The 23,174-nt window shown below is 41.6% G+C and overlaps 1 protein-coding gene across 1 annotated transcript in view; it reads left to right on the top strand.

The window, feature by feature from the left end:
* The first annotated feature begins 2,427 nt into the window (after positions 1–2,427).
* Positions 2,428–23,174, top strand: part of kcnq3.L (potassium voltage-gated channel subfamily Q member 3 L homeolog) — a 101,600-nt gene continuing 80,853 nt past the window's right edge. Inside the window, exon 1 of the mRNA XM_041566647.1 lies at positions 2,428–3,329. Within this exon, the coding sequence (XP_041422581.1) occupies positions 3,031–3,329 (299 nt within the window). The 5' untranslated portion in view covers positions 2,428–3,030. The remainder of the gene's footprint in view (positions 3,330–23,174) is intronic.

Raw genomic sequence — 23,174 nt, 5'->3', positions numbered from 1 at the left:
TGATTAAAGAAGACAGCTGGTTGCTATGGGTAACTGAACCCTGACAATGTTTTGGACCCACCACACTTGAACAAGAGCTAACAGTTTAGCCACTCATAGCATAAACATGGGATAGGATGAGCATCAGTAGGGTATGAAGCAGCGATGAGGCTGGATAATTGCCCATTGAGCCTTCCTATGTCCCAGCTCTGGATACTCAAAGCTAAAGTGCCGGGTAGGTGAATAGAAAGAGATGGTGCAGCCGACATTAACACCCTGGTGCCTGGGGAATATAAAGTCTGTATGTCTCATGTGGTCTCTGCAAGGCACAATTACATACAATCAACTCTTGTAAAGCCTCTGCCAGATGTCATGGAGCCTTGTTTGTTGATGATAATAATAATAATTTAGTCGCTGTTTAGCAGTTTAGCAAGGGGGCCCTGGTTATGTTTTCTCAGGAATTATACATTGTATAGAAATCAGAGAGACTCTCTACATTATGAGTAGTAACATGGGAGGTAATTAGCCCCACAAAGACACAATCAGCCTTTAATGGATGAAGCATTTAGTAAATATGGATGAGCACTAATGTCTATACTAATGTATATTGCTGTTCCACATTAGCAGTGCTCCAGTGAGCTCAGAGGAGCTTGAGGTGTGTCAGTTTCCGTTTGCACTTCCAGCATTAAATATGGCAAGAGTTGTGGTGGGTTACCCCCTACTGTAAATGATAATGATATGAGAAGTCACTTAGGGCTTTTGTGACCATATAAAGGCACAAGGCTGCAGGTAGAGTTATACAGGGAACTCTGAGTATCACTCATGTATTATAAGGGATAATGTACCCCCTACTGTAAATGATAAGGATATTAGAAGTCACTGAGGGGTTGTTCTGTGACCATATAAAGACACAAGGCTGCAGGCTGAGTTATACAAGGAACCTTGAGTATCACTCATGTATTATAAGGGATAATGTACCCCCTACTGTAAATGATAAGGATATTAGAAGTCACTGAGGGGTTGTTCTGTGACCATATAAAGGCACAAGGCTGCAGGCTGAGTTATACAGGGAACTCTGAGTATCACTCATGTATTATAAGGGATAATGTACCCCCTACTGTAAATGATAAGGATATTAGAAGTCACTGAGGGGTTTTTCTGTGACCATATAAAGGCACAAGGCTGCAGGCTGAGTTATACAAGGAACCTTGAGTATCACTCATGTATTATAAGGGATAATGTACCCCCTACTGTAAATGATAAGGATATTAGAAGTCACTGAGGGGTTGTTCTGTGACCATATAAAGGCACAAGGCTGCAGGCTGAGTTATACAGGGAACTCTGAGTATCACTCATGTATTATAAGGGATAATGTACCCCCTACTGTAAATGATAAGGATATTAGAAGTCACTGAGGGGTTGTTCTGTGACCATATAAAGGCACAAGGCTGCAGGCTGAGTTATACAGGGAACTCTGAGCATCACTCATGTATTATAAGGGATACTGTACCCCCTACTGTAAATGATAAGGATATTAGAAGTCACTGAGGGGTTGTTCTGTGACCATATAAAGGCACAAGGCTGCAGGCTGAGTTATACAGGGAACTCTGAGCATCACTCATGTATTATAAGGGATAATGTACCCCCTACTGTAAATGATAAGGATATTAGAAGTCACTGAGGGGTTGTTCTGTGACCATATAAAGGCACAAGGCTGCAGGCTGAGTTATACAGGGAACTCTGAGTATCACTCATGTATTATATCACTCATGCTCAGAGTTCCCAGTATAACTCAGCCTGCAGCCTTGTGCCTTTATATGGTCACAGAACAACCCCTCAGTGACTTCTAATATCCTTATCATTTACAGTAGGGGGTACATTATCCTTATAATACATGAGTGATACTCAGAGTTCCCTGTATAACTCAGCCTGCAGCCTTGTGCCTTTATATGGTCACAGAACAACCCCTCAGTAACTTCTAATATCCTTATCATTTACAGTAGGGGGTACATTATCGCTTATAATGCATGAGTGAGTTCCCAGACCTGTATAGATAGAACATAATTTACATTTTACAATACTATTGCCTATATACAGTAAGTGTATCCCTCTGATATCAGCTGGCACATTATTACGATGTTATTATTGCACCCCCCCATCAGTAGATGCTGTTACAAATAAACTCCCAGCATCCCCCAATAGCCTCTGGGAAATGCAGTCATGCCCCAGTCTAATAATGGCACTGGCTCTGTTACAGAATAGAGAATAATGTCCTGCATTTGAGCAGCACAATGTGATCTCATTGGGAAGGGCTCGCTTAGTGCTCTCTCCATATCTGTGTGAGCTCAGCTCTCTCCATCCCTGCGCTCACTTGTCTCTGTACATTCAGTTCAGTGTTATTATTACGTGACAGCCCCTCCTTCTCTCTCCTCCTTCCTCTGCTCCCTCAATCTCTTCCTCAGACAGCTCAGAGAAGCACCGCGGAAGGCTGGGCTCCAGCAAAGCAATGAATCAATGAATGAGTGGCAGCTGATTCCATGCATATTCCTTTCTTTATGGGAAGCCCACCCTCTTCCATCACACGCACATGAACAGGGGGCAGGGGGTCTGTTCTTCCTGACCAGGAAGAGAGAAGGTTCTCCAGGAATCATCTTTGCTTGGTATCAGGAAGGAGCCTCAGTCGTAGGAGATGGACCACTTCGGTATCTATGGAGATGCTCTGGGGGCTCTCACCATCTAAGGGCTTTGCACATCTCTGCTTGGAGCATGTGAGCGTCGGATGATGGGACAAGAACAAAAAAATGCAAAACGAATCTGTGTCTGGGAGGTGGTCTCTGAATGCCTGTAATGTATAATGGACCACTCCCTGACCTGAGATTGGGGATTGAGTAAAAAGGCAGAGGACAGGGGCCGTCTGTGTGTTGTGTTGGCCATTCCCTGTTATGATAATCACAAAGATCAAGCTCCTTCACCTGACGGATATGTAATTGCAGACCATGGCACTGGGGTTCCCCGGGCTTGCCCAAGGCTCACTTTTCAGGACCAGTCACCATGGGGCTCAAGAGCAGACACTCGGCTGCGCAAGTGGAGAAGAAAGCTGCTCATGTTGGGGATGGTGAACCAACCTGTCTTGGGGCAGGAGTGGATAAGGATGGGACCTTGTTGCTGGTGGGAGCTGGGAAGGAAGACGTCAAGCGCAACCCTCAGGGAATAGGGCTCTTGGCTAAAACCCCTCTGAGCTGTAGCAGACCCATCAAAAGGAACAACGCCAAGTATAGGAGGATCCAAACTTTGATATATGATGCTTTGGAAAGACCTAGAGGATGGGCACTGCTCTACCATGCCTTTGTGTGAGTACTAGCCATAACTCCTGCCAGGGGGGCACCATCAGGATCATACAGTTTATTATTCCTCATAGAAAAATATGATTTCCTATACTAGATGTTTGGGGATGTTAATAAGTATTATTACATTTTTAATTAAGAGATGAATCATCTATCTATCTATCTATCTATCTATCTATCTATCTATCTATCTATCTTACAGCGCTGCAAAGTATGGTGGCGCTATATAAATAAATGTTAATAATAAAATAATAATCTATCTATCATCTATCTATTTATCCTCTATCATCTATCTATCTATCTATCTATCTATCTATCTATCTATCTATCATCTATCTATCTATCTATCTATCTATCTATCTATCTATCATCTATTGATTATCTATCTATCTATCTATCTATCTATCTATCATCTATCTATTTATCTATCTATCTATCTATCTATCTATCTATCTATCTATCTATCTATCTATCTATCTATCATCTATCTATTTATCTATCATCTATATATATACTGTATCTATCTATCTATCTATCTATCTATCTATCTATCTATCTATCTATCTATCTATCTATCTATCTATCTATGCGTGTGTTGTAACTTGCTTTATGGGTAGAAATCCTAATGTTGGATTCATGTTAGGAAATTACACCTCCATGTTTTGTGGTTGTGCTGTTGTTGGGGTGCAGCTGTGCTGTAGGTAGTGTAGTAGAACAGGATCCAGTAGTACATCACTTGACTGATTTCTGCTACTAAAGACTTGCAGTTGTTGGTCATAAGGCTCAGTATTGAGGTTCTGCTGAATGATAAGTGTGTAAATCATGTTGGTTGTGCTCAGATTTCACACACATCAAGGCGATTTAGAAAAAGACTGAAGAATCAATTTGAAATAACTGGCAGCAATTCTAAAACTAGTTGTGGTTTGTGGAGTATATTTCATGGTTTTCGAGACAGAGGATCAGTCTGAGAGCAAATATTTAGAAAAAGGAATATTTCACTGTGGGTGTTATAATTATAATGATGTGGCTAACGGCACGTGACTGTATGGCACCTACTTGCCACATTATATAAGTTATGAGGGAAAAGTAGACTTTGGGTCATGGAAGGAGTTACATGGTTGGTTGGACAGCTAATCACTTTGGGTGACAAAGTTCTCCTTAGACCCACTATCCAGCTTGTACAAAGATGATGGATTTAAAAGGCTCCTGCTGATGTTGATGGGAATTATCAAGAGGAATCTTGAGGGAGCACATAGATATAACCCGACACCAACTCATTGTCTCTACTGCATATAGACTGTTTTATTTGGTGGCTTCACTCTTTTTACTAGTGGGACATCTTCTAATTTAAACGGTAATGGAGAATAGCTGCTGTTCCCCCCAGTCGTTTACTTCAGACTTCAAGCCGGGGCTCCTCTTTTTCTAAAAATCTCCTTTTAAAGTTTTACAAAACTTGTTTCTGTCCCTGTCCACTTTTGATGACGTCACTTCCAGTTTGCAGCAACATCACTTCCTGTTTGAAGGTGGTCGGCGGGTTGCAAGTCGGGTTGTGGATATGGCAGTTGCGGGTCAGGGTCGGGTAGTAGATCAAAGTGGGAAAATATGTGGGTTGCAGTTCAGGTCGCGGGCTGCGGGTTCGGATTGGGTCTGGGTCCTAGAAATTGGTTTCGTGCAGGACTCTACCCTGAACAATGTTCTGGTATTTGTCTCTGATTTCTGTACTGTGCATGCAGAGAATGTTGAGGCAATGGAAGAATATGGCATAACAGCACTGAGAATAATAACACCCATGGCCTGCACGTCTTTGGAAAAAGAGGGGTGCTGATCAGGAGTCTGATGCCAAGTTGTGGTCCTTCAGTATTAGTTTTAGAGGTAATTAATTGAGCAGTTAAAGTCATAATATTCCATACATTTGGGGTATTTCTGAACCATGATATATACACAAATGGGACCAGTTATCCAGAATACTTGGTACCTTGGGTTTTCTGGATAAGGGGGTCTTTCCGTAATTTGGATCTGCCTACCTTAAAGGGGTTGTTCACCTTTGAGATAACTTTTAATATGATGTAGAAAGTGATTTTCTGAGACAATTTGCAATTGGTTTTCATTTTTTATCATTTAAGCTTTTTGAGTTATTTAGCTTTTTATTCAACAACTATTCAATTTTCATTTTAAGCAATCTGGTAGCTAGGGTTAAAAATGACCCTAGCAACCATGCACTGATTTGAATAAGAGACTGGAATATGAATAAGAGAGGCCTGAATAGAAAGATGATGGAGTCAGCGGTGCCCATTTGAAAGCTGGAAGGAGTCAGAAGAAAAAGGCAAATTATTATAAAACGATAAAAAATAAATAATGAAAAGTTGCTTAGAATTGGCCATTCTATAACATAAAAGTTAAAGGGATACTGTCATGGAAAAATTTTTTTTTTCAAAATGAATCTGTTAATAGTGCTGTTCCAGAAGAATTCTGTGCTGAAATCTATTTCTCAAAAGAGCAAACAGATTTTTTTATATTTAATTTTAAAATCTGATATGGGGCTAGACATTTTGTCAATTTCCCAGCTGCCCCAAGTCATGTGACTTGTGCCTGCACTTCAGGAGAGAAATGCTTTCTGGCAGGCTGCTGTTTTTCCTTCTCAATGTAACTGAATGTGTCTCAGTGAGACATGGGTTTTTTACTATTGAGTGTTGTTCTTAGATCTACCAGGCAGCTGTTATCTTGTGTTAGGGAGCTGTTATCTGGTTACCTTCCCATTGTTCTTTTGTTTGGCTGCTGGGGAGGGAAATGGGGGGGGTGATATCACTCCAACTTGCAGTACAGCAGTAAAGAGTGATTGAAGTTTTTCACAGCACAAGTCACATGACTTGGGGCAGCTGGGAAATTGACAATATGTCTAGCCCCATGTCAGATTTCAAAATTGAATATAAAAAAATCTGTTTGCTCTTTTGAAAAATGGATTTCAGTGCAGAATTCTGCTGGAGCTGCACTATTAACTGATTCATTTTGAAAACATTTTTTTTTCCCATGACAGTATCCCTTTAACTTAAAGGCGAACCACCCCTTTAAGTCTACTAAAAATAAAAATAATTTAGAAATAAATTAAGGTGCTGTTTTATTACTACAGAGAATAAGGAAATGCATTTAAAAAAAAAAGAATGATTTAATTAAAATTAAGTTTATAGGAAATGACCTTTCTGGTAATTCGGAGCTTTCTGGATAACGGGCAATAGGCAACCGCATACTCATAGTGCCTGGCCAGGTCAGTGGCACAATTCTTGGCTTATACTCAAGGCAATAGAAGAGCGCAGGGCGAGTGCACGGAAATGTTACATATGAAACATCACAAGCCTCAGAGATCTGTGAGTTCATTATCTGGGAGAACTTCTCTCTGTATAACACTGTCACCCCTTATCTCCAGGCTGCACGTTCTATTCTTTCATTTCTGTACAGATAAAGAGAGGGGGGTGGAGAATAAAGGGAATCTATATCTGACGTAAAATTCATGATATATGTGCTGTTATAGTGTCCTAGAAATTTTACAGGGAATAATGTACCTTTTGGGGAGTGGCGTAACTAGAGTGTGCCCGGCCCCCATAAAAAAATCTTCAGAGGGGCCAGACGCACTCCGATTCTCATCCTCCCACCAACTTCCTGTCCTGCCTCCGCCCACTTCCCTTCCCGCCTAGGTTTGCCACCTTTTCACCCCGTGGAATCCTGGCAGAGGGCGGGGCCGTGATGCGGCAGGGCTGGACAGTGGCATGGTGCGGGGCGGTGCCGTGAAGTCAGGGGCGGGGCTATGACACAGCGATCGTGATTGGTTACTCGCCGCTCAATTACAGGAAATCCTACCCGGTTTTCCTAATTTGGAAAACCCGGCAGGCAGTTTTGACCTGGGTAGCACTTCAAAAAACCGGGCTGTCTGGGTCAAAACCGGGCAGGTGGCAACCCTAATCCCGCTTCTGCCATGCCCACTTCCCACCCAGACTCTGCCCACTCCCCACTCCAGCCCCTTCCTCATCGGTAATAGAGAACGTCTGGTGAGGAGGGTTTTTAATTAACTATAAAGGAAGCAGACCCCACAGTTTGGCCCCCTCTGTTCCCCGGGACCCTCTGCGATCACTGAGGATATCCCTTACCATATAAGCGCCTTAAGGCTGCAGGGCAAATTCTTTTATGTGGATCATGAAATACCCCAAACTGTCTTATCATCTGCTCCAACGTACTGGAAACCCCCAGCATACGGCTCATGCATGTTAGGGGCAGGTTTATCACATGTCCATAAGGATCAACATAGTGACCCCTTTAACACTTTCCAAACTATTGGGAATGAGCTTGACTTCTGTGAGCAGCTGGACACATTCATTTCCATGGGGTGTTAGCGATCAGTGCATTTCTGCAGCAGTGCCAATATCTAACACCCATGCCAATTGTTAATTCATGGAGCAAATTTTTTATGTGCAGTGTAAGTTTTTCTTGCTGTATTTGCACGTAAATTACATCTCTGCATTAATAACCATGTTTTTGCTTCACTACATGCAAGTCTATTGCGTGTGTAGGTGGAACATGGCTACCCCAAGGCAGGGGGTAAGTCCAGGTCTTCCATAGATGTCCAGTTCACTGAAGTAAGACAACAGGGATCTATCACATAGAATTGTCTTTTTGTATAAATGTGTATACTTCCCCTTTAATTCTGATTCGCAAAGTGTTATCCTCATGGTTTCTGAGCCTCAGATTTCCGACAACCCCAATCGTTAGGATTTCAGGCTTCTAAAATATCCAGGGGGAAACCCGATCTGCGAGGGCTGCCAGCGCCGGGGTATCTGAGAGATCCCAAGAGGAGTAAAATTAGATGCTCAGCAGCAGGGAATCCCTTTCTTTCTGCTTACACAGGATACTGTCTGGTGTTTTAAAGTCACAGGGACAAAGAATAACAGTATCATTTGTAGCTAGTGCCCAGGAGATTTGCTTTGATTTGTTCTGGTATTTATCTTCCAACCTCTTGTGTTCTATGCAGGTTTTTAATGTGTGCATAAGAAAGCGTTCTGTCCAATCATATCTGATCCCCATTGTAAGCAACAGTCCTGTCCTGCTTTTTGGCTGAGATTCTGACTATTTGTATAACAGAGCATTCTGTCCCAGTGGCTGCACAGATCCTATCTGATCCCCATTGTAAGCAACAGTCCTGTCCTGCTTTATGGCAGCTGATATTCTAGCTATCTGTATAACAGAACATTCTATCCCAGTGGCTGCACAGATCCTATCTGATCCCCATTGTTAGCAGCAGTCCTGCCCTGCTTTATGGCAGCTGAGATTCTAGCTATCTGTATAACAGAACATTCTGTCCCAGTGGCTGCACAGATCCTATCTGATCCCATATGGGGGCATACGGCAGGCAGAGTATGGCACACAGGGAGCATAGGGCAAGTAGAGTATGACACACACAGGGAGTATAGGGAAGGCAGAGTATGGCACACACAGGGAGCATATGGCAGGCAGAGTATGGCACATACAGGGAGCATAGGGAAGGCAGAGTATGGCACACACAGGGAGCATAGGGCAGACAGAGTATGGCACTCACATGGAGCATAGGGCAGGCAGAGTATGGCACATACAGGGAGCATAGGGCAGGAAGAGTATGGCACATACATGGAGCATATGGAAGGCAGAATATGGCACACACAGGGAGCATAGGAAAGGCAGAGTATGGCACATACAGGGAGTGTAGAGCAGGCAGAGTATGACACCCACAGGGAGCATAGGGAAGGCAGAGTATGGCACACACAGGGAGCATAGGGCAAGTAGAGTATGGCACACACAGGGAGCATAGGGCAGGCAGAGTATGGCACATACATGGAGCATAGGGAAGGCAGAATATGGCACACACAGGGAGCATAGGAAAGGCAGAGTATGACACACACAGGGAGCATAGGACAGGCAGAACAAAGCAGGAGACAGGGAAACCCATCAGGAGCAGTACTACATACTATATGTACTACATACAGTGACACAGTGCTGGTGCCCCATTAGCATTTTGTATAATGTGTGGACAGGTGAACAATGTGGCAGTTTCAGTCTGGGTCTCAGGTAGAACAGTACAGGCCTTTAGGGTGTGAACAATAGAGATGTCACAGGTGTGAGCAATGCAGGGGGGGATTACATGTGTGAACCTGTGTGAATTTGATGTGAAAAAATGCAGGGACCAGTTATTCTCAGTACTGATACCTTTTAAAAATAAAGGTAAGCAGTCACAGCAGGCAGACTTTCATGTGGGGCCAAACAAAGGGCTGCAGGCTGCCAGTTGGAGAGCAGTGATATAAGGAAATCTGACAGACACAACAGAGTTGGAAACACTGGAAATAGAAAGACTGGATTTGCAAAGTGAATAACATTTCAAGAGTGTTTCCAAGAATGATTGATTCTTTCTTTTATTTATGTTCTGATCTGCAAATCTGTTGCCGTAGGACTGACTGAAAAGCCAAATCCCATGAGCTTTAACTTCAGTAATTATTTAATAATTAAGAGCCCAGTGCCCACTCTAACTTTCTAAATATTGGTACCATGTTACACTACTATACCTGCTATCCCACAGTCACACTCCCTTCCCAGAGACGATTATCCACTGTTACTATAGGCACCATCTCTCCCTACTATACCTGCTATCCCACAGTCACACTCCCTTCCCAGAGACTATTATCCACTGTTACTATAGGCACCATCTCTCCCTACTATACCTGCTATCCCACAGTCACACTCCCTTCCCAGAGACTATTATCCACTGTTACTATAGACATCATCTCTCCCTACTATACCTGCTATCCCACAGTCACACTCCCTTCCCAGAGACTATTATCCCACTGTTATTATAGACACCATCTCTCCCTACTATACCTGCTATCCCACAGTCACACTCCCTTCCCAGAGACTATTATCCACTGTTACTATAGGCACTATCTCTCCCTACTATACCTGCTATCCCACAGTCACACTCCCTTCCCAGAGACTATTATCCCACTGTTACTATAGGCACCATCTCTCCCTACTATACCTGCTATCCCACAGTCACACTCCCTTCCCAGAGACTATTATCCCACTGTTACTATAGACACCATCTCTCCCTACTATACCTGCTATCCCACAGTCACACTCCCTTCCCAGAGACTATTATCCCACTGTTACTATAGGCACCATCTTTGCCTACTGTACCTGCTATCCCACAGCCGCAGTTCCTTCCCAAAGGCTACTATGCTACCACCTGCCAAGTTGAGTTGTCTGTTTAGACTACATAATTGTAACTTCAACTACATTTGGTTGGTTACATTTGCAATTCTTTTGATGTATGCTCCTGTCATCATACAGTAGAAAATGCTACATCTTCTGCACTTGACTACTGGCACTTCCATTACTTATGGCCCAGGGGTCTCCATCCCAAAGGAGTGATTCATCTTAAGTTGGAGTGTAGACTGCATCAGCACTTACTTCTAAAGTTTTACAGTATTGATCCAGCTTTTATCCAAAGAAAATGTTACTGTCCCACTTTTCCTACAAGTTAACTGCCGGAAGTAGCTTCTGCCTTGCACTCACTTCAAAAGTCCATTAACCTCTACTAACGGTCAGAAAAATCAATTATATATTTAGCTGTGAAGGCATTTGTGGTCTCCTTCTCAGGAGCTTATGTACAAGCGAAGTCTATTTTACTGGTCATTTTAATAGGATATTTCCCACCAGTTTTAATGCAGCAGCTTCTATATTCACACAATTAAACTAAGTAGGAATAAACATCTCTACAGTATTTTGAATGGTGAGAAAACCAGGTCAACGTGTGTTCAGTTTTGTGGACCATCGTTGTGCATAGTAGAGTGGTATACCAATATATACTTGAGCTTTCTTCTGAGCACATTTAGGGGGTATCCCTTTGTACTGGCTGTTATCACAGCTAGATGGATGTTCTTGTTACTTCTGTGCAAGGTGTTGTCCATTATTGACTTGGCTTGACTTGAGGTTGTGGCCCAACAGTCAGAAACAGTCCACTGTTTACTTGGCTTGACTGACCAAGAGTTAGTTTCTGAAAGACACTACACCCAAGTCTGTTAGGCCATGGTTCTTGTAACAGTAAATGAGCTTTATAAGGGTAGATAATGAAGTTTGTGGCCCAACAGTCAGAAACAGTCAATTGTTGACTTGGCTTGAGTGACCAAGAATTTGTTGCAGCAGAAGACTACACCCAGGTCTGCTAGGCCATAGCTCTTGAAGCAGTAAAGGATCTTTGGTATTTTTACATGTTACAGCCACATATTGTAGCAACATTTTATACATTCAGTCCTACTGAAGCCAGGTCAAACATATGATTTTATAACACAAAAGTTGAAGAGGGCAAGTTGCAGACAGGAGAAGAGATGTTCTTGGTATCTTCTGCAGGACCTGGTCAATGCCTAAGGCTGTTTAGCAGGGATATAAAGATTTGGTACAATGGATATTTCCCTACAACGCGTGTGCCTCAATGGAAGAAGGAACAATATCCAAGAAGGGTCTTTCTGGGAGCAGAGATAGTGGACAAGCTTTAGATCCCATGTAGTCATTCTCAATGTAGGCTCATAAGACTATAGTTGGGACAATACTTCATATGTATATGAAGATTCCAATTGTATGCTAATAAATTCCCACAGCGATATATGTAAATACTGTACTGATATACTGAACTCCACTGCTGAATTTCTACTGTAGTTCCTACATGTCTGACCCTTAAATAAAAGTTTACAAATCAGCAGAGCCCAATATTTGAGTTAGGCGGTTGCACACTGGTAGAGCTACACATCCAAGAGACAAGGGTAGAAATTAGTTGTCTTCAATTAATCCCATCTTCTAAACGGGAGGCATTATGGGTGTTTAAATCCTTCAAAATATGCTGCAGATGTATCATATATTAGCATTTCATAATTAAGTCTTTCAATGAGCAATTAAACCTGATTCTCTATGGGCTTTGGCCGTACTAATACACTGCACCTCTTGCATTTAATTGTCACCTACTGTATCTAATTGTCGCCTACTGTATCTAATTGTCGCTTCCCGTGCAGCCCCAGGCAAATAAGCCAAAACTGGTGCACAATGAGCTTTTTCTGGCCAACATGACTTACATATTAATGTCATTAGCAAGCCCGAGCCAACTATTTGGTTTTTAAAGGAAACATGTACCCTATTTGCATGGTCACTTTATATGCAGAAGATTTATTTGATTAATTAGGAGGAACGATTAATAGGTTACACATACTTTTATGTTACTTCTCTGTGCAAACAAAGCCAAAGTCAAACAAATCAACGGGCCCAGTTCTTCCCTATTGTGAGCAGATTATCTAAAAGGGGTTGTTCACCTTTGACATAACTTATAGTATGATTTGGAGAGTGACATTCTGAGATAATTTGCAATTAGTTTTCATTATTTATTATTTAAGGTTTTTTGAGTTATTTAGCTTTTTATTCATCAATTCTTCAATTTGCATTTTAAGCAATCTGGTTGCTAGGATGCAAATTCCCCTAGCAACCATGCATTGATTTAAATAAGAGACGGGAAAATGAGTAGGTGAGGGGCTGAACAGAAAATCAGCAATGACAATACATTTATAGCCTAACAGAGCATTTGCTTTTATAGAAGGGGTCAGCAACGCCCATTTGAAAGCTGCAAAGTGTCAGAAGAAAAAGGCAAATAACTATAAAACTATAAAAAAATAAATAATGAAAACCAATTGAAAAGTAGCTTAGAATTTACCATTCTATAACATACGAAAAGTTGCCTTAAAGGTGAACCACCCCTTTATTAAGGAAGCCAAACGCTGGCCAATAAAAGCTGATTTGCCCATATATAGTGCCAGTCAATGGGCCTGAATGTCCAATATTTGGCCAGATATCGATTGGGTAGGTTTGATTTTCCCATTGGTTTTAGGACAGCTTCTGCTCATTTATGATTCAATCATTGGTTCAAGGACTGAGTGATTGGATCAGCCTGATATTGGCAACCTCACAGTGGGCATATTGGCACTCTTTTGGCAACGCCAAAAACGACGGGATCTTATGATGTATGACCACCTTTACTAATGAGTAGAAACGTGTAAAATGCAAAAATTGCCAATAATGCACCTTACACCCCCTAGTTGCACCTGGTGCCTTTAGGTGTAACTTTATTGGCTCCCACCATGGAAAGCTAAAAGTTGTGCCTCTCTCTACGTGAGGCACTGCCTGCACCATAATATAAAGATGGCGGCCCCTTGGCAAGACCCAAACTTGCATATTGTTCATACAGTGGTATTGCTAGTCGGATACCTAGCAAAATACATTTTCAGGTCTGTACCTCTACTTGCAGCAGACAGCAATGAGTGGGGCAGGTGGAACCATACAGCTGACATTCACTGGCCATGTTTACCTGCTCTACTGTTTGGTAGTTACTCCACTGCATTCAGGCCGTGCAATATTAGATTTAACCTCTGGTATTATTTGGCTTGGTGCCAGTAACTATTCTGTTGGGGAAAAAAAAGACTAAGAAAATATTAAATTTCAACATAGAAATGAAAAAAAAAGAAATGCACAACCATAAGAAAGATCCATTAGGCTATGTATGTAAATGCTAAAATCTTTCTGAATTCACTCAATAAAACAGAAGACCAATTGCAGAAGGTTTGCAATGCAGGGTTGTCAATTTGAAAAGACAACGGTGCACAATGAAGGAGGCCCTCTCTATGCCGTATACGCTAGGGGGTTATTTATCAAAGTCCGATTTTATCTCAACATTTTCTGCTACAAACTCTTATGCTTTTTGTCCGAAAACTTCGGGGTATTACACGAAACCCAGTGCACATCAAAAAATCATTGGGACTTCTCCCATTGACTTACAGTATATGCAACCTTGACAAGTCTGAGATGCCGGATTTTCTAACGTGAACTTTTCCATCCTCAGGGTTTAATAGATTTCGAAAAATTTCGTGATTTTTTAAAAGTCAGATTTTGTTAAAAAAAAAATCACTAATTTTTCAGGATTTTTGCATTTGGAGTTTAGTAAATAACCCCCTAACAGTCCTCTAAGCATTTCAGTATTTTCATAGAAATTTTAGTTGCACAGCTCACCATTTGATTATAAAGAGGTGAGTTTGTTTGAACAATTGTGGCTGCCACCGCTTGTATCAATAAAGATTGATCTGTGAATAAACAAAGGTCCAAGCGCAGAGGAGATCCACTTGGAGATGAGATCAAAATCCCAAAGAAGTGGAAGCTGTTTTATCAGGGAGGTGTTTAAACCTTTCCTCCTCTGAGGAACCCCTCATACATAGAGCGAGTGGACTAGGGTTTGTTTCAGAATCCAAATATAAATGTAATTCTTGTGAGCAGAATCAGATAAAGTCTACTTTATTGTGAAAGTCGCTTTACCTTTACTACACCCAAAGATTTCCATTTACAGGAGTCATATAGGAAAAGAGAAAAACCCTAGTTTTGTAGGCAGTAATATGTACTATATGGTGTTGTTTTCACATTGTGCTAAAAACGTATATTATCTTTTAAAATGGCCCCTTTATTTGAGCAATTTTGGGCAATGATTTCACCAACATCATCAAAACAAACATGTTCCCGCAAAATTGCAAATAATGTTTTATTTTATCCTGTGAATCAGTTTATCCCCATTCATCTCCTGTTTACAAAGTTTTCTGGAGACTCCTGTAGTCTAAGAACCTTAGACGGAGAAACAATTCAGCCTAACTGATAGGATTCTGTCTCTATGGCTCTTCTTTTTTATTTTTAACCTTAAAGGGATACTGTCATGGAAAAAAAAAAAAAATTCAAAACACATCAGTTAATAGTGCTGCTCCAGCAGAATTCTGCACTGAAATCCATTTCTCAAAAGAGCAAACTGTTTTTTTTTTATTCAATTTTGAAATCTGACATAGGGCTAGACATACTGTCAATTTCTCAGCTGCCCCAAGTCATGTGACTTGTGCTCTGATAAACTTCAATCACTCTTTACTGCTGTACTGCAAGTACCACTATTAACTGATGCGTTTTGAAAAAAACATGTTTTCCGATGACAGGATCCCTTTAATAAATAATTTTCTTCTCTTATTTTGTTCTCCCTTAATTCCTTCAATGAGGCAGCATGCAGGTTCCTTGTTCTTTAAAGGAGAATTCAACCCTAATGTTAAAAAACCCTACCCCCTACCCTACATAGACCCCCCCTCCCTCCTACCCCCCAGCCTAAGTGTTACCCTGGGCAAATGCCCCTAACTTTTTACTTACACCTCGGTGCAGATTCACGGATCGCAGTTCACGGCAGCCATCTCCCAGGTCTTCGTGTCTTTTTCCGTCGCTTCAGCAATTTCCGTTCATTTTGATCTCATTCTCAGATTACCAAAGACCCGGAAGATGGCTGCCATGAACTCCGATCCCTGTATCTGCACCAAGAGGTAAGTAAAAAGTTAGGGGCATGTGCACGGGGTAGCAGCTAGGATGGGGGGGAGGAGGGGAGTCTATGTGGGGTTTTATTTTAGCCACTTAAGATAGGTAATATGGCAGCTTCCACTTTTCATGTAAACATACCTACAGTATATGTGCAAAAGGAGTGTTCTGTAGTAAGATTTTATAGTTGACACGTGACCTTTGGAGATATATATATATTTATATATTTACTTATCATATAGTTAGATAACCAGTAGCTCGTGAGCAACATGTTGCTCTCCAACCCCTTGGATGTTGCTCCCAGTGGCCTCAAAGCAGGTGCTTATTTTTGAATTCTAGACTTGGAGGTAAGTTTTGGTTCTGCCAAACAAAGCCTCAATGTAGGCTGACAATCAACATAGGGGCTACCAAATGGCCAATCACAGCCCTTATTTGGCACCCCAAGAACATTTTTCATTCTAGCGTTGCTCCCCAACTCCTTTTACTTCTGAATGTTGCTCACGGTTTCAAAAGGTTGGGGATTTCTGAGTTAGAGTATAGCATTAATATGTTTAAATTTAAAAAAAACAAAACACACAGAAGGCAGTTAATTGAAACAAATGCTCAGAAGTATTTAGAAGTGACAGTTCTCATTCAAGCGACCAGAGGAAGTGCTAAAAATGTGTCTCGAATTTCATACCTACGCAGCACTTTCCCTCTGTAATGGAGCGGTCTCATTTGCAAGAGTTCTTGCTGAGAAAGCGCTTGACTGCCTTTAGAGACCTTTCTCATTCATTCCCATTTTATATCAATTAAATGTATCATTTGTACCCTTGGATTAAATAGGGATCTGTGATAAAGTCTGAACATTTCCAGAATTGGACTATTACCTTATTACAACATGGGGTTAGTTTCCTTTCTTGGTTTTACAGTATATTATATATATGTTTATTGGACTTCATAATCCCTAGTTTGAAAATCTAAAAAACTCTAAAAACCCAGCTTGAAAAAAGGCCAAACAAAGTCTAAAACGTCGCTGTTATCTAGATCGTTGCCATGTGTATCGAATAAAGGCTTTTTATTTTAAACATAAACCCGTGCTGTACTTCAAGTATTCTATTGCATGTGAATGGATGGTGGCCATTAATTGTACTTGCACTGGGGAATCTTCTTTGAATACAAGGTAAAACAGAGCTGATTCTACCAAGCTTCCAAGTTTCTTTCATAATCCCTACTGTCCACTATTTATAATCCATGGTTGGTAGGTATGAAAAATGTGTTTGGAACACAGGGCAAGGAGGTAGCCTTAAGGAACTAGATGATAAGACCAAAGTAGAGTATTTTGTATTTCTAAGGTGAAAAATTGTAATGCAGGGGTTCTGGTTAGAACTTGTCTTCTTCTATGGAGATGATGAAATAATGATCTATGAGATACTTTATACTGAGAGTTATATCCAAACTGTCATTTCAGTATTAATGTTCCAGGTGGATGAGGCCTGGGTGTTGACTCTGATAGAAGACCTTTGTGACAAAGGTAGAGAACCTAAGAATGCCAACAATGTTCTAACATCTAGTGGAAACCTTCTCAGAAGAGACATCGTTTTTCAATTGGGTGTTGACTCTGATAGAAGACCTTTGTGACAAAGGTAGAGAACCTAAGAATGCCAACAATGTTCTAACATCTAGTGGAAACCTTCTCAGAAGAGACATCGTTTTTGAATTGGGTGTTGACTCTGATAGAAGACCTTTGTGACAAAGGTAGAGAACCTAAGAATGCCAACAATGTTCTAACATCTAGTGGAAACCTTCTCAGAAGAGACATCGTTTTTGAATTGGCAATGGGAGGACCATTAGTCATATTAATACCCTTGTTTTGGGATTAGATGTTGTAAAGGCAGATACCCATCTACTTTTGGGCTTGTAGAGTCGATTTACCTCATTTTTTCAATGATATATTGACATGCATGGTTAGTGGACGTTCCTCAGACCTGGTGGAAACGTTAGGCTCATGGAAGCAGACCATCAAGAAAATGATGATCAGTACAAATGGTTTGGGTTGAGTTCAGTCTTTTATTTTCTAAACTGGTGAGCAATTTTTTGATAATTCCTCAGAACGTTTGATCACTGCCCATAAATACAGTATTCATCTGAAAGCACACAAAGCAGAGAAGAGTGGGATGAATAAATAGAGTGATGATAAACATCTTCCCAATTGTCATGAACTGGAAATTACAGCAATTTTATGCAAGCACGGCTGCTATTCTCACGAGCTCTCCTTAAGGATGGAAGGGCTGTACAACTCAGAGAGACACTTTGACAGGCATCAGGGAGATTCTTTAGTATCAGCTGTCATTTTATATACTGTACTTGACAGAACAAGGAGACTTGGCATTTTGCAATAAACAGGCTGTTTCTGCTGGCTCTGATTTTCTTTTTTTCCTCAATCTAGAACGTGGTTTCGTGCATGGCGTTGACGATCTTTTTAAAAAAATACATTTAGAATTTTCCATTGGCTCAGCTGTCTGCTAAATAGGACTGTTTTATTGTGTAACACTACGGTGAAGTTCAGTCCATTTTTGTACCTCCCAATGCCCCTTGTGATAGCTCAGTAGCAGCTGGAGAACCACTTGTCAAATGTTACCCCTGTAGGGGCTGATTTAGGACAGTTGAGTATTTCTTACCAAGAGTTCAGTTGCACAAAATAGGAAGTGATGATGGGATAATGAGCCATGTCCTTACTGCCTGCCCTATGGCAGGACAGGGCACCCTTGGGTAAATAAGCACTAAAGGGCATGATTTTGCACCCCTTAGTGCTCTAGCACTTTCATCTAGTGTGTTGTCTCAATTGGGTTGAATGCACACATGCATTGTTGGATTGGGGTGTCTAGGGCCCACCGGGGCTGCCACTATAGGGGCCCCTCAGACCTACAAGAATTCTCACCAGAGTGGGGCTCCAGACAATCACGTGTCCCTCATCCAGATCCCTGGCAGCGGATTCTTTTAATTCTTCAACATTACGGACTTCTTTGACACACTTTTCTTGATGAATAAAACTTCCTTTATTGTTTACATATAATAAAGGCTAGTCAGCTATGGCCCAGTGCATCATGCTTACTACTGACGCATTTCGTGCCCCATTCCTCAGGGTATCAGCCCTAAGATCCTCCACATGGAAACCCAAACACTACCCCCACTAAGGGCCCACAGGGGCTGCCAACTCAGGAGCCCTCACCCCAGCCACAAGATTCTATGCATGGCAAACTTATTGCACCCCCCTCTGTGCACACCCAGGTACCAGCAGGGAGTTGACCTGGGTCAGCAGGGCCCACCAAGTTTTTTTTCCCAATGTAGCACTGGCCCAGTCCGATCCTGCACACATTTTACAGTATTTGCATTGATAGATGTTTTAATTTGTTAAACACTTTCTCTAACTGTCAGCAAGTTCTCCTCCAGATCTTGTAACCCATTAAAACCAGACAGTACACACCAGTAAATGATAAAGGGTTGCTATGGGTTATCAGCAGTTGGCATTTGCTGGTCACCTGTATAAAAGCAAATGGCTTTTGAAAATGAAATTTGGTCTAAACCTTATGCCATTTAGTAAATGGCCCCATAATCTCTTTCAAACAAGAGTGGGTCAGTCCCAACAATAATTATTTTTTTCAATAATTAAGTATATTCTTCCCTCCCCCTCCCCAGCACTAGGTGGTTTAGTCCACATAATATAGAAAAATCCAGCTCAAGGGCTTCTGTTTCAAGAACTAAAACCATGATTAAAATCAGCACACTCTGAAGTGTCCTTGTGTACGAGCAATTTGCAGGGAATTCGATTTTACAGGCGACTCATGAGCACAGACACACAGATTTCCCAGTTGTCCAATAACTTTAATTTGTGAATGAGTGCACCACTCAGTATGATTTATATCGGAGGAGAGGCTGCGGTGGAGGGTTTTGCTGGTCCTCAGTGAGAAGGGAAGAGCTACAGACACAACTGCAAAGTCTAAATCAAGCTAAATCGAGTTGGTGTCTTTAAATATGTCTCCTTAGTTTGTACAATGGTCTCCCTTGCCCTGAAATCTAAATCCAGACGGTACCTCTTGAACTTGTAGCCTTAGAAAGACTTGTGACTCATCCTGACTGGGCTGCCTTGAAAATCCATGGCCAGAGTTCACCAGCACAATAACATTAGGTGAAGTGAAGGAAAGGTCTCTTAAGTGATCATGTAAAGCAGCATGAGCGATTGTGATGTCGGCAGTATTGGCTATTGTTGGGGTATTAAAAGGGGGCTTATTAGAGAAACATAAAGACTTCTCTGCTTTTGTTTCACTAAAATCTAATGATTGTGATGATAGCTCTGGAAAAATGATCATTTAGCACTTAATCTGTGTGGGGTGGGACCAATCTGGGGGTGGGACTATTATTTTTTTGATATAAGGAAGAACCTTTAATTCTTCAAATATAGGGAGACAGTTATTAGTTAATAATAATTCAACTAAAACAAATATATAAGAACAACTGGCAGTCGTGATGAAGGGTAGGATTCTGGTACTTGACCAATAAAGTTGCTAGATGGTCACCCGCCAACTAGAAGTATACAAACACACACTCATACCAGAACTATTCTAAACTGCCATATATTGTATTAAATAAAAGACAGAAATTCCCAACCTGCCTCAAACATTCTCAATATCTGGCCTTTTCAGAGGATGTAGCCACTTCTGGTTGGAGCTATTACTGTATATTAAGAACACAACATGCTGGTTGAAGTGTGGACGGAAGAGGCAGACCACCAGCTGTTCCATGATGACAGTCAATCATTATGATTTAGTGCTCATCAATGATCAAAAGTTTCTTGACACATCAGCGAATGAGCTGGTGGAACACTCAACAATAGCAGCAGTAGAAGCTTTCAGCTGAGCCTGAATAATCCAAGAGCATCTCAGAGTTCCTTGTATGATTATATGTGGCTTGTAGGATTATGTAGCCTTGGTGGGTTAATAAAATGCTTAGGTACAATGCCATTGAAAGCTCATTCTTAGTCTGTAATATAAAATACCTTCATCATTAAAGGCCCACCAGTCCACCTTCAACCTCCTCTCTTCTGATTTCAAGGAAGGCCTCTTGTTTCCTCTAGGAAGATCTTCCAGAGAACAAAGAACCAGAGACTGCTCTGATGAGAAACAGCATGGCTGATCTCTTTTATAAAAATAAGCAAAAATAGGGAACACGCGAATGCTTTATTAGCAGTATTACGTATATAAAATATTATTTGGCTAGGAGCAGGATTCAGAATGGGAAATCTAAGTGGCTTTAGTCCTCTTTTATCTCCTATCATAGAGTTGATCAATGTAGTGGTCCGATTGCCATCTTAGGGGTAGATTCACTAAGGGGCGAATTTTCAGCAGCATCAGCTTCACACTAGTTCACCAGGCACAAATGCGGTACGACTACGGCAATTCACTAATATGCGGAGTTTTGATCTTGCGCTTAGGTCAATTTGCATAGGGCGGGTAATTTAAAGTTGTATGGACGTCTTTATTATAAACGTTGCTGCAAATGCTTGAAGTTAACACTTTTTGTTACAAATGTCCAGGGAACCTTAATAAAGACAAGAGAGTTAATATAATGCCCTACACATGAGCCCACTGTAAAATAAATGTTCCATATGTTATGAAATGTCTGGAGAAAACTGGTTACCCAAAAAAAGTTTGTTAGGACCTTTGCAGGCAATTCTGCTTCAAAAAAGGAAAAGTTGTTTTTGGAACTTTAATGCATTTTCGGCACATAGGATATAATGTAAGTGACAGAAGATTGAGGAAGATCTAGCGGCTGCTTTTTAGCACTTCGTCTGGTCCGAGTCTGGTCAACTCTGGCAAAAGAGGTAACCGTAAAATACAAACTTTACTGAATATGCTGGGTAATGACCTTTCGCCAGAGCAAAAAGTCGGCTGGCGATAGAGTGTGAACAAATGATAGCGACGGTCTCTTTCGTTTGCGCCTGTTAGTGAATTGGTGATGTCCATGCGGGTGGCAACGCTGGCAAATTGTCACTAGCGTTAGCCACTTTGTCCTTTAGTGAATCTACCCCATAGTGTCAGGAAGATTTTGAGGAAAATTGGAGGGGCATCTGGTGGGGGTTTCTTGCCTTCCTCTGGATTAACAGGTTTCATTTAGATGAAAAAAGTTGAACTTGTTTCTGCATGACTTAGTATCATCTAACTTAAGGTGGCCATACATGGATAGATCGGCTCGTTTGGCGATGTCGCCAAACGAGCGGATCAACCTCCGATATGCCCACCTTGAGGTGGGCAATATCGGGCAGATCCGATCGTGGGCCCTAGGGCCCAACGATCGGATCCTAGCATTCGGCAAACGGGCGGTCGGATCGCGGGACCGCATCAACGAACAGATGCGGCCGCGATCCGACCGGGTTTTTAAACCCATCCGATCGAGATCTGGCCGACTTTCGGCCAGATCTCGATCAGGGAAGCCTGTCGAGGGCCCCCATTCACGGGCCAATAAGCTGCCGACACAGTCTGTCGGCAGCTTTTATCGGCCCGTGTATGGCCACCTTAAGTATCTATTCTATATCCCTCCACATGACAAAATAGTTTTTGAGACACCATTTTCTCTGCTGCAGACATGGAAATCTCTCTTTCTCTTCTCTCAGTGCATCAGTTATACAGTGTTCCAGCTCTGAGCATCCCCCCATCCACTTATAAAATATTTATCTTTGCTCTGATTGTATTTTATAACATTAGCAATTACAGTAGCATAGAGCAAAGGAAAGAACTGACTACTGAAGGGTGCCTCATAATAACCAAACTGTAGTCATCTGGTTACCGAGCAGTTGCCAGAGGCTCGGCATAAACCACAGATTAAGTCAGAATTTGCCTTGACAGAAAAGAGTTTAGGGTAAGCTTTGCCGTTTAATGAATGTTGGCACTGAATAAGAGTGCTTGTATGAAAACACTGCCCCCTCTGGTGCTGGAGAGTAAGTGCCACCGTGGGGATCATGTTGGCTGATACCAGTATTTGGATTCATATTTAATTATTGGCCAGTCTTATTGCTTATGAGTAAATGTGATGTTCATGGGCAGAACGCAGCATTTTCAGCTTTGCTACAGGAACAGAATGATGCCGCATCCTCCTGGGAAATCATTTTCCAGGCAACACTCTAAACTCAATTAAGCTTCTTACTGTTATTTAATTTGAAAGCTGCGGTTTGAAAGTATTAAAAGATTAGTGTTTGGGGGTAATTATTAGACCACAGTCTTGTTTAACCAGCGAGTGAATTCCTCACATTGATACTCGCTCACTACTCACTTGTTCCACGCTCACTGGTGCGCAGCGGGTGGACATAGGGGAGAGGGAATCAAGCCCATTCCCATTATTTCTACTGTGATTTTTTTTAAAAGGAATATGGCGGGCAAAATGCCA

Source organism: Xenopus laevis, chromosome 6L, assembly GCF_017654675.1.
Source record: "Xenopus laevis strain J_2021 chromosome 6L, Xenopus_laevis_v10.1, whole genome shotgun sequence".
NCBI classification, from domain to species: Eukaryota; Metazoa; Chordata; class Amphibia; order Anura; family Pipidae; genus Xenopus; species Xenopus laevis.
The sequence above is the reverse complement of the archived record's forward strand: the minus strand, read 5'-3'. Positions and strand labels throughout refer to the sequence as shown.